This window comes from Berghia stephanieae, chromosome 7 (assembly GCF_034508935.2).
Source record: "Berghia stephanieae isolate SIO BIC M18660-M18661 chromosome 7, UCSD_Bste_1.3, whole genome shotgun sequence".
NCBI lineage: Eukaryota > Metazoa > Mollusca > Gastropoda > Nudibranchia > Aeolidiidae > Berghia > Berghia stephanieae.
This window is the reverse complement of record NC_088366.1, coordinates 30,703,470-30,716,046: the sequence shown is the minus strand read 5'-3', so window position 1 is coordinate 30,716,046 and position 12,577 is coordinate 30,703,470. Positions and strand designations below refer to the sequence as shown.

The 12,577-nt window shown below is 35.2% G+C and overlaps 1 protein-coding gene across 1 annotated transcript in view; it reads right to left on the bottom strand.

Annotated features, from left to right (window-relative positions):
- The window catches only part of LOC144977052 (uncharacterized), a 72,860-nt gene extending 60,929 nt beyond the window's left edge, over positions 1–11,931 (bottom strand). The window contains exon 1 of the mRNA XM_078921779.1: positions 10,597–11,931. Coding sequence (XP_078777905.1) covers positions 10,597–10,636 — 40 coding nt within the window. The 5' untranslated portion in view covers positions 10,637–11,931. The remainder of the gene's footprint in view (positions 1–10,596) is intronic.
- Positions 11,932–12,577: the final 646 nt, after the last annotated feature.

Sequence of the window (12,577 nt, the reverse complement as noted above, 5' to 3'; positions counted from 1 at the left end):
TGACAAGCAACGACAGGAACAAGCTGTCTGCATATCATATGTAAGACATGAAGGACATCATCATGAGAAGAAAGTGGAGATGAGTTATGAGAAAGAATGAGGGAAACATCAAGTAGGAAGAAAGAGAAGAAGAGAAAGGACACAGGCCACGGGCAACTTGGAGGAGAGATAAGGGTAAGAGACAGGTATCTCCCTGAAGATGATGGGCACGGACAGAGAAGGAAGAAGATGATGATGATGGTCCTCCGTTGCTGCATGATGGGCATTAAGTGAGAAAACAGCTTCTGATAGTTGCGTATTTTACGATGATTTATTTCTCTCAATCTGTTGACACGTGATTTTCAAATGCAAGGCGTTGTACAATGTACATACAACGATGTTTTTCCATGCTTCCATTTCTTTTAAATGAGCTTTTATATGGCGCAATATCCACTTACCGTGCTGAAAGCAACAGCAACACGTAACATGTAGAATGAGACATGTATGAGAGCCTTTTCCAAGGACTCAACTAAGCCCCGAGCGAGGCTCGAACCCAGAACTTTCGGATCCAAAAGCGAGTGTCATACCACACAAGACAACATAGCCGCACAACATTGTGAAATATCCTTTCGACACGTGGGCTTGTATAGAATGTTCAGGGACAAAAAAATGTAACTGAGCATATGCCTCAAATGTTCATTCGATATAAATATAAATAGGATAACAATATACTGTATAAAATGCATATACATTAATATAGCATATTCCCACTGCGTCACCATGTTTGATGCGCGTAAAGTTGCTATATTTCCAAACCAGACAATTTGAGAAGGCGACTTTCAAAACCTGCTAAGCGGCAATTTCATCAGTCAGAGAATACTGCAATTTTTTATCATGTATTTAGTAGAGAACGGGAACTACTCGTCTTGTTTGCTTACAGACCAAATCCCTGAGTATTTGGAAACATCAAGTTTACCTGGCGATACTTTGGTGTCCAATAAACTGCTTGAGTGCGTGAACTTATTTTTTTTTTTACACGAGCAGACTTTAAGAATCTCATCCTCAATTACTTTTTTTTTCCAATGATCAACAAATATAACAGTATTAACTTAGAGAAAACCAACAAAGTCTACATACTGTCAATCCAATAATTCGCCACAATATTTATTGCGACGTTAAGTGTGAATCTTGTTTTTACATCGGAATAAACCAGATAGACGTTTGAAATTGGATTTTGAGTCAAAATGTTCAAAATTATAAATCAAATGTTTGTTTGTTGTTGTCCAAGCAACCAACTGCACAAACTATGCCGTACTCTGGAAAAACACGTATTTAAAATTTTAGCCAGAAAACTCGTTTTTGAGATATCGATCGATTTAAATCAGGTTTGAGGGTATATATATATATATATATATATATATATATATATATATATATATATATATATATATATATATATATATATATACCTATATATATATATAATAATATTTTTTTTTCTTTTTTATTATTATTATTTTTTCCGCGATCGGGGTCAGTTTGATTGAAGGACGAGTTTTCCGGTCAAAATGTTTTTAAAATGTGTGTGTTGGGGGAGGGGAGGGGTGGTCAGAGTACGGGAGTTCCCAGATTCAGTTATCTGATTACATATTGGTATTGTCCTAACTAGGTTGTTAGGTTTTTGTTTTTTATAACAAATTATACGCAAAAAAAAAAGAAAAGAAAATAAGAAAAAAAAAATTTTCTCTGATCCATTTCCCCCTCTCTTTTCGAACGTTAATTAAACATGCAAAGTGAATGAATATGTGTGATGAAGAGACGAAATTCATGAACATCGATAATAACGATGACGACAACATGTCGAAGCTGATGATGTTGATGATGATAGTGATAAAAAAAAAACAATAATGATAATAATGACGAAGATGACAATGATAAAAGAATAAGCTGGAATCAAAGACGACGATGGGAAGTGTTGATACTATTGACTGGGGTTGTAGGGAGTTGGTAGCCATCGTTGATGATAATTATGATAACGAGGACAAAGACGATGGGAGTAAGGTCTTTCAATGACAAAATGTTCATTTTACATTTTAACTGGAAAAACTTTTAACTCCATCTTAAAACGGTATTTCTCTTCTTCTTCTTCTTCTTCTTCTTCTTCTTCTTCTTCTTCTTCTTCTTCTTCTTCTTCTTCTTCTACTACTACTACTACTACTACTACTACTACTACTACTACTACTACTACTACTACTACTACTACTACTACTACTACTACTACTACTGCTGCTGCTGCTGCTGCTATTACTCCTCCTCTTTCGTTTCGCATTATTAAACAAAAAATAATAAGTATGCTATCAAATCCTAAACTACTGGTCCTAACCACTCCATTGTGATTCGTCCATTGTGTCTGATTCATTTCAAATATCATTGTGGTAGTAGTTATATTTTATTTTTGTAATAAATCACCACGAATCTATGATATAATGATCGCTTTGTTCATACTTTCTTCACTGACAACAATCAAAGAAGGAAGGACGTATACTAACAAATCAGCTTTTTAGAAATGTTGGCCAGAAAAATAATTATTTCGTATATCCATTCATAAAGACGATCTCCACCTTGTCAAAAAGTCTAAAGCTGATTTTTCTATTGAAGAGAGAATCAATGTGCACTTTGTGACGTCTCAGGTTTGATATTTTTAAAATATATAAAGGGGAGTATCACATATCAGTCTATCAATACTTGATTCAAAGTTTTCTGGCCAAAATTGAAGAAATTGTTTTTGTCATTGTGCAGCAGCGATTATCTATCTTTATCTAAGATCCTCGTGTGATTACGAGTTTATAGAACTTTTAGATCAGATGAAATCCAAGCCATTATGTCAATTTAGTAATGATATATGTATGTATGTGCTATAACATTTATTTGCTACCATTTCTTTATGTTTATTATAAAATCGGTGGTATTATAAAAAATGTTAATATTTCTTTCAATCAGTAATTACAAGTCCTTCAGAGCCATTAAGCCCATGGAGCCGGAGTTTATTCCGGTTTCTGTAACGTAAAAAGGACAATGGCAATTGTTTGCTATCCTTTGGATAGGGCAATAGTCAATCTCAAAGTATTTTCCGCCAGATTTAACAGACCCAGCTACCCAATCACTGCTGAGTGGACATGGAGGAAATAAAAAATCCCGATTGCACCCGAGATCAATCTCGGTCCTTTTTTCGTGTGAAGCGAGTGCTCTACCAACTGAGCTATCGAGATCCCCACCAGTAATTATGCAAATAATTAATTCAAATTATGTCGATCAATTAAAATGGTTCCAAATCGTCTACGATCGGATGCAGCGGAATCTGACAGCCTTGATTGTTTAAATTGTTTGGTATCATTGGGTATTCAGTCACATCAGTATATTCAGTATCCTCAAGCACCAAAGTTCATTACATGGCACGTTCAACAAGCATTCGTCAATTTGTTGGTTTTTTTTTTTTTTTTCTAATGTATTTTAAAACCAAGTGAAGATGTTTCGGTAGGCTACGCAACCTTGAAGTTTCTACATGAAGAAGAAGAAGGAGGAGGAGGAGGAGGAGGAGGAGGAGGAGGAGGAGAAGAAGAAGAAGAAGAAGAAGAAGAAGAAGAAGAAGAAGAAGAAGAAGAAGAAGAAGAAGAAGAAGAAGAAGAAGAAGAAGAAGAAGAAGAAGAGAAGGAGAAGGAGAAGGAAAGAAGAAGAGAAGAGAAGAAGAGAAGAAGAAGAAGAAGAAGAAGAAGAAGAAAGAAGAAGAAGAAGAAGAAGAAGAAGAAGAAGAAGAAGAAGAAGAAGAAGAAGAAGAAGGAGGAGGAGGAGGAGGAGGAGGAGGAGAAGGAGAGAAGAAGAAGAAGAAGAAGAAGAAGAAGAAGAAGAAGAAGAAGAAGAAGAAGAAGAAGAAGAAGAAGAAGAAGAAGAAGAAGAAGAAGAAGAAGAAGAAGAAGAAGACTTCGTATCAAATCTCTCGTATCAAATCTCAGGTTTGAGAAGAGAATTATTACCAAGTTACCTTAACTCATAGTAAGAATGGGAAATAACTAATAATTGTAACCAACACGTAAGCATGTTTGTGTCACATAAAATGGATAGAGTCCGTCGCGTTTTTTGCAGGTCCAGCAACTCGAATTCTGCCGTACTCTGGAAAAACCCATATTTGGAATTTTGGGTTTTTCCAGAGTACGGCAGAAGAGTTATTGGCTCATTACGTAAATGGAAATATTCTCAACCCAAAGCAAAATATTGTCCAATTTAACAACAAAAACAAACAAAAACAAACCAAAAAAAAGCCTATAAATGTGCTGTTATCAGACCTACTACTACTACTACTACTACTACTACTACTACTACTACTACTACTACTACTACTACTACCATCACTACTACTACTACTACTACTACTACTACTACTACTATTACTACTACTACTACTACTACTACTACTACTACTACTACTACTTCTACTATAATTCTTCTTCTTCTTCTTCTTCTTCTTCTTCTTCTTCTTCTTCTTCTTCTTCTTCTTCTTCTTCTTCTTCTTCTTCTTCTTTTCTTCCCAATTAGGACAGCCAATGCTATAGTGCTATTGACGAGCTCTGTGCCATGTTGTATGCGCTCAGAACGGCCATGAATTATTCATGTTTTGGTGCTGCCACTATTGTTCAGAACTGTTCTATACAGCAGATATCTATTTATCTTTTTAAATCAAAAATTGTGATAAGAACTAGAACAGCCGATCTGGTCAACAATTAAAGACATAAAAATAAAAACTACAAACATAATAAGATCAAAATATGCGACGTGTCAGCCGTAATCATTCGATAGACTACAATACCGTACTCCGGGAAAACACGTTTTTATTTTTATTTTTTTTTTTTTATTTTAATTCTGGCCAGAAAATTCGTCTTTTTAAAATCGATCGAGATAAAATGACCTTTATCTTAGGTTAAAAAGTAACTCTCAAACCCGGGACATCGCCGAAGTCTTAGGTTTGAGAATTTTTGACAAGATGAGGGTCGTTTTATTCGATCGATATTTGAAGGACGAATTTTCGTGCCAAGTTTTTAAATATTATGTGTTGTTGTTTGGTTTTTGTTTTGTTTTTTTGGTGTTTTTTTTTTTTTTTTCATCCAAAGACCGGCAATAGAGTCAAAGGTTGTTGTTATCTATATTATTATCTTAAGATCGTGGGATAGCGTCTAAACTTCGAGATCAGATAAAATCAAAGCTATCGCGTTGCTCAAAGAATAACAATAATAAAGGACGTATTTTGTGCTGTTGCAGATGGTACTGCCCCTATATTATCATTATATTATGCACAGAATAAATGTAGAGCTGATAGCCCAACACAATTATTATGCTGCCGTACTTTGGAAAAATACATTATTTAAAAATTTGGCCTGAAAAGATGAGTCGTTTAAATCGATCGATATTTGAAGGTCGAGTTTTCTGGGCAACTTTTTAAATATGTGTTTTTCCAGAGTATGGCAGTAGACTATGGACTTGGATGTATTACTTTTGTAATAAACAGTTTTTTTTGTTTGTTTTTGTTTTGTTTTTTGTTTTCCGAGTTGGTTGAGAGTGCATATTATAGGTCCCATTTCCATTACTACAGTGAGCCCATAAACATTTGGGTTGTCAGACCTGCAAAAAAGTACACATTTTGCTGTTCCGGTCTTGTAATGCTGGCCCATCCTCCCGATAGGTCAATAGATCAGTTTGTTCTATGGGAAGTGCTGATTGTTTTTGGGGTTTTTTTTAAATTATTTAATTCTGTTATTTTAAAGTAACAATTCGAATAAGGTGAACGGTACCAATATCACTCTATCATATCAAAATTTAAAAGACGAGACTATGGAATTATTTTTTTTTTTAATGTAAATTAGTTTAAATATGTTCTACGAGGTGACACAACAAAAATAAAGGTATATTATGTAGATTGCGTATCCATTTTATTTCAACTCTTAATTTAACTCTCTCCTTACCAGCCTTTTTCAGGATTTCCCCCAAAACTTCACACCCAACTAACACAAAAATATATTTTTTATTACTCAAACACAATAGCAGTAAAGTTCTTGCGATACATCATTTCTTTAGCAATACATGCTCTACAACACCCAGTCCATTTTCTTACAATTTTATGATGTACAAAAGAAATTTGAATCAGAAAAATGTTGGTTGTATCGTACCCATTGTGACGATTTTCCTATGATTGGTAAGGAGAGAGTTTTTTTTTTTTTAATTAATAAATAAATGCTCAATTGGTTCTTTCTACAAACCATCTAAAAGATAACAGAAAGAGATGACTTTTTAATTTTCTTTCAAAACTTGCTTCAGATCAGTAAAGCTGGAGCGCAGATTGAATGACAGAGAATGACACACTGTTGAAGCTGTGCAATATAATGTTCTGCTTATAAAGTTTTTAAAAAGGGCTTTTATATAGGGCAATATCCACTAAACGTGCTCAAAGCGCTTTACAATGGTCCTTGGCCTACAGCAACACTTAACATGTAGAACGGGACATGACGCCTGTTAGGCGATATTACTTTTTTTTTCGGACAGAGACAATGCGGTCAACGGCCAGATACTCATTTTACACCTGAGTACGATGAGAGAATGTGAGTAAAGAGTATTTTCCAAGGACTCAACTATGCGCCGAGCAGGGCTCGAACCCAGGACCTTCCGATCCGAAAGCGAGTGTCATACCACAAGACCCTACATAAACCGAGATGAATAACACCGTCTCCATGGGCTTTACTTATGGTTCTGGCTAAAGAACAACTGCACCGCCACCTGTTGTTCAAATAAGTGTGATCCTTATCATACAAGGGTTTACAGTATATCTACTTGATCAGATGGTGAGTGAGATTAATTGCTTTAAGATACAGAATGCTTATTCATCTTCACTCAGTTATAATTGATGTTAATTAATTAATTAACCATAATTAGGCATGAATGTATGTACACCACTGCTCCTAGTTGTTCTGATGTAATCGTCAATCATCAGAGAGCCATGTGTAATTATTATTTCTGTACTACCGTACTCCTAAAAAAAAAGTTTCCTAAATTTTGGCCAGAAAACGCATCCTTCAAATATCGATCGATTAAAATTACCCTTATCTTGACAACGACTCTCAAACCTGGGATTTCACTGAAGTACCAGATTGGAGAGCTTTTGTCAAGATAAGGGTACTTTTAATCGATCGATATTTGAAATACGAGTTTTCTGGCCAATTTTTTCAAAACGTGTTTTATTACAGAGTATGGCAATGTACTCTCTGAGCTTGCAATTTCAATGTCACACCAAACAAATTGTGCACTCGCTTGGCACTGCACTTGGTGAACCCGTCCGTTAGACGACGACGCATAATAAATATGTAATTATGAAAACACGACAAAATACAATGATACTCCTCTCTCTCTCTCTCTCTCTCTCTCTCTCTCTCTCTCTCTCTCTCTCTCTCTCTCTCTCTCTCTCTCTCTCTCTCTCTCTATCTATCTTTCTCTCTCTCTCTCTCTCTCTCTCTCTCTCTCTCTCTCTCTCTCTCTCTCTCTCTCTCTCTCTCTCTCTCTCTCTCTCCTCTTTTATTGTACCTTAGACTACCAGATGCTCTAACATGAAATGAAATCCTGCATACAACACCCCCCCCCCCCCCCCCCCGTACACTCGCCGTCCATAATAACATGCTCTCAATATCTTTCCGTCTTATTGTGTATATTAAAATTCAACTGCCGTACACCTCTCCCTCTCTCTCTCTCTCTCTCTCTCTCTCCCCCCTCTCTCTCTCTCTCTCTCTCTCTCTCTCTCTCTCTCTCCCTCTCTCTCTCTCTCTCTCTCTCTCTCTCTTCTCTCTCTTTTTTTTTTTAATTTATTTATTTTCTCTCTCTCCGTGTGTGTGTGTGTGTGTGTGTGCGTGTGTGATTGTGTGTGTGTGTGTGTGTACTCATGCTTATACACACACATGAGTATACAAAGTAGTTTGTTCGTGAGAGAACAAGAGCAACAATGAAAGATGGAAGGCATGAAAATTTGATGACACTAAACATTTATTTTGCCATAGAATTTCAAAACGTCTCTTTTCGACAGGTCTGATAACCAGACGCCATTATTGGCTCGTTTTAATATATTTCCATTACAACAATGAGACCATAAGAATTTTGAGTTATCAGACCTGAATATAAGTACACATCGTCCCTGTCCCACTTTGGCCAAGAGAATATTTATATATATATAATATATATATATATATATATATATATATATATATATACATAATATATATATATATATATATATATATATATATATATATATATATATATAACCTATATATATATATATATATATATATATATATATATATATATATATATATATATATCGTATAATAATATGAGACCCATCGTATTAGCCCGCTATTATGTCGGTGCAAACCAGGTGTCAAAAACATGTTTTTAAAGTTAAAATGACCAGAAATGTGAAATGTTCCCTTGTGTCCCTTAAACAAACTAGGGGTATATTCACTCTCCCCAATAAAATATAAAAAACGTAAGACTTGAGCTTTTTATATAGCGAAATATCCACAAAGCTTGCTCAATGCGCTTTACAAAGGGCCCCTGACCAACAGCAACACGAAACATGTAGAACGAGTCATGACGCTGTTAGGCGATATTATTTTCCCGACAAGGACTGGTTAACGGCCAGGTACTCATTTTACACATGAGTACGGTGAGAGAATGTGAGTCAAGAGCCTTTTCCAAGGACTCAACTATGCGCCGAGCGAGGTAACCCACGATTCATTAATTTTTCCGACTATAATTAATGTCAAGAAATGAAGTGCGTAGGAAAGTGCCAGAAGACAACAGAGAATAAAAATTTTCGGGGGGGGGGGGGGGGGGGGGGGGGGGGGGGGGGGTTAAACTCGCGACCTTACTGGATAACAACTCCGCCTGGCCGGGGAGATCGTGACTCTACCGTATGAGCTATCTACGATCCCAAATATTAGCATCTAAACACAGCGCCATCTTGAAGCGATGGGTCCATGATCAAAGTACACCCAATTTGTTAAAATAAAATATTGCCTGAGACTTCCAAAATCGTCAACACAATATTTATAAAAAGGTCCCAAATTTAAGGCTTTTGGACAAGTTGGTGGGTATCCAAATCTACCGCTACTGCACGTAGATCGGTAACACGCATAGTTGAGTCCTTGGAAAAGGCTCTTTACTCACATTCTCTCCCCATACTCAGGTGTAAAATGAGTACCTGGTCGTTAACAGCGTTGTCTTTGTCCGAATAAATTTTAATATCGTCTTGTCCTAAATGATAAATGTTGCTGTTGGCCAGGGTCCCCTTGTAAAGCGCTTTGAGCACGTTTAGTGGATATTGCGCTATATAAAAGCTCATTATTTTTAAATTATTATTATTGATGCTTTGTACTCCGCCAAAAAGCTCACAACATTCGCCATCCCAAAATGACGTACCAACACACAAGACTATGTGTAGGTTTAACGTCTGATTAATACAGTTTAGCGAAAACTACTGATAAAAATGGCTGGCTAAAAACAATTACAAAGACCTGAGTGACGTCAACTTCGTTCTCGCTATTGAATGAATACGTCTGACACATGATTTAGTCCCTTGATCAGTGACTGAATAATAATTACTTATATGGAACTGGTATCTTTGTACGTTGAGAAAAATAGGGTATGGAGAAATGCTAGCTGAAAACAGAATAAAAAGTCACTGAGTCAGTGCTAATAGATAGTATGCGTTTAGCTAAGAAGCTCACAACGTTGCCATCCGGAAGTATAACGGACCACCACACAAAACTATGTGAAACCTTGAGCGTCTATAGTCTGGTTAACACAGTTCAGTAAGAATTACTCATAAACGCGGATGGCAAAAAGCAATACCCAAAGACCTGAGTGACGTCAACTTCATACTTTCTATTGACACGACACCCTCCACCTGACCAGGAGAGAGAAGACAGCGAGCGGTCGCACAACCGACTGAGCCATCCAGCCACGCCTGGTGTGAGATTTGTGCGTGTGTTGTTTTTTTTTAACTTGAAGAACACCAATTCTTTTCAAATATTATTTCCATGAGAGTTATTATAGTGTTTACTGTATTGGACAAAACCAAGGACAACTATACTGTATAGTAATCCTTGGACAAAACATAATCAATGACAAACGCATTCCACTAAAAATATATGAAGTTAAAATTTGTATGGCCAAAATGGAAAAAGACATTTAGTCATTGATTGATACATGAACAGATCGATTACATTTATATTTATAGATAGATAATTGGCCAGAAAAAGGGGATAGTTAGAACAGACAGACAGATAAATTAATAATAGATATATAGATAGATAGATAGATAGATATATAGATAGGTGGATAGATAGATAGATAGATAGATAGATAGATAGACATGTAGGTTGGTAGAAAGCCAGATAGATAGATAGATGATTTTATGTGTGTATATATATATATATATATATATATATATATATATATATATATATATATATATATATAAACGTGTATAAACGTAAGTATAATACATTTGTTGGGTTTACTTACATTTGATGGATTTGGGGTTAGACTGTTTCCTTCGAGACATGTTGGTAGGGTCTCCTTGTTTCAAGATACTCCAATTCCACGTCTAGGCAACGTAGAATATGATATTTATATATTTATTATTCCTCAGTGCTGCATTAGTAACCCGTTAGAAAAGTACCAACCTCAGAGCTGTGGACTCAAACCAACCACTGCTGACATGACGAATTAATCACGTAAAGATAGAACTGAACTCTTGATATGAATATGTACAGACTCGGAAAAGCATCTATTTTTCTTTTAATAATATCTTAATATTGTGAGATTGGTCGTATCTCCGAATGACAACACAAGCTTGTCAGATGATCGATCCTCATTCTGTGATCTTATATTATTATTATCTTATCCATATTATGAACCTCGTCACTCATAACCTGTGTATTTTTATTCATCATACTATGGCACGAATGAACACATACACGCACAATACAACACACGACAAGAAACGTGTACTTTTTAACTGTATGTGTTAATTGTTATCACAGCAACAATAAGTTGTAATTTGCATCCTTATTTATGTATCCAAAATCACGATGAATCAAAATATTATAAAACCAATTGTTACTCAAAACATTAATAGATTACATTGTCGACGACTCCAACATCAATATTATGTTTCGTCGTCGTCTGTGTAAATTAATATAAACCAGTAAATAACAATGTCGATATGTAAAAATATTTATATATCTCTACACGACCATTAAACAAGCCAACTTAAATAAACAACATTAAGCGTTATCAATAAGCATTAAAAATAAACAAACAATTCAGCGAATAAACCACCATTTAAGGTTTTGTGACGCATCCTCAATTTAAGGAAAATCAAAGAATCATCGTTTCCATCTTGCACTGCACGAACAACAAAACTCCAAACACATTAATAAAAATCCTCCCATTCATTCATTGGGCATGTGAAATATTCCCTCAGTATCATAATACATAATCCGTATTGTTGTCGGCGTGGCTTGCAGTCCTAATGTTATCGTTTGCATTTGAAAGCCGACTCGACGCCGCTTTTATTCCACACGAAAACATTTTAATCGAATAATGATGAATCTTGATCGAAAAATTAGATACTCCTCTCAACCTGTGTAATTAGAGAAAATTTGATGAGTATCATTGGGGGGAACAAAAAAAACATCACCGGTGCGTTACTTTATTTTGTTTTTATTTTTTTAGCGACTCCCCACTACAAGTAACTTCCTCACTACGTACGGTTTGTTTTGGGTGAGATAGTAAAATTAGTACCGCAAATTCGTACCTAATCTTTCGCTGTTCAACGACCGTCGCGGACCGCCCGCCCTCTCTCGCCTCTCGCGCTGTTATCAAGTACGAAACATGAACGCACCGAACGTGGGGTGAGGGTTAGCGATTGCTGCGCTTGCGTTCGTTTGGCAGTGCCACGGCTTTTGTGCGGCGATGGCTATTTTGGTGGCGATAAACTCTTGTTCTTGGGAAAGCAGCTTTCTCACCAAGACAAATAATAATAATAATAATAATAATAATAATAATAATAATAATAATAATTTTGATGATAATAATAATAAGAAGAAGAATAATGATGATGATGATGATGATGATGATGATGATGATAATAATAATAATTATGATGATAATAATAATAATAATAATAATATAATAATAATAATAATAATAATAATAATAATAATAATAATAATAATAATAATAATAATAATAATAATAATAATAATAATAATAATATAATAATAATAATAATAATAATAATAATAATAGTAATAATAATAATAATAATAATAATAATGATAACAATAATAATAATAATGATAATTGTTATATTAACACAATGATAAACAAACTTCTTGGTCAGCCAAACATGTATTTTTAACCATTTCTGAAAAGTCTCAAACCCTTAAAGATGTAATGTGTTTAGGTGCAGGCTGATAGCCATACGCTATTTATTGTG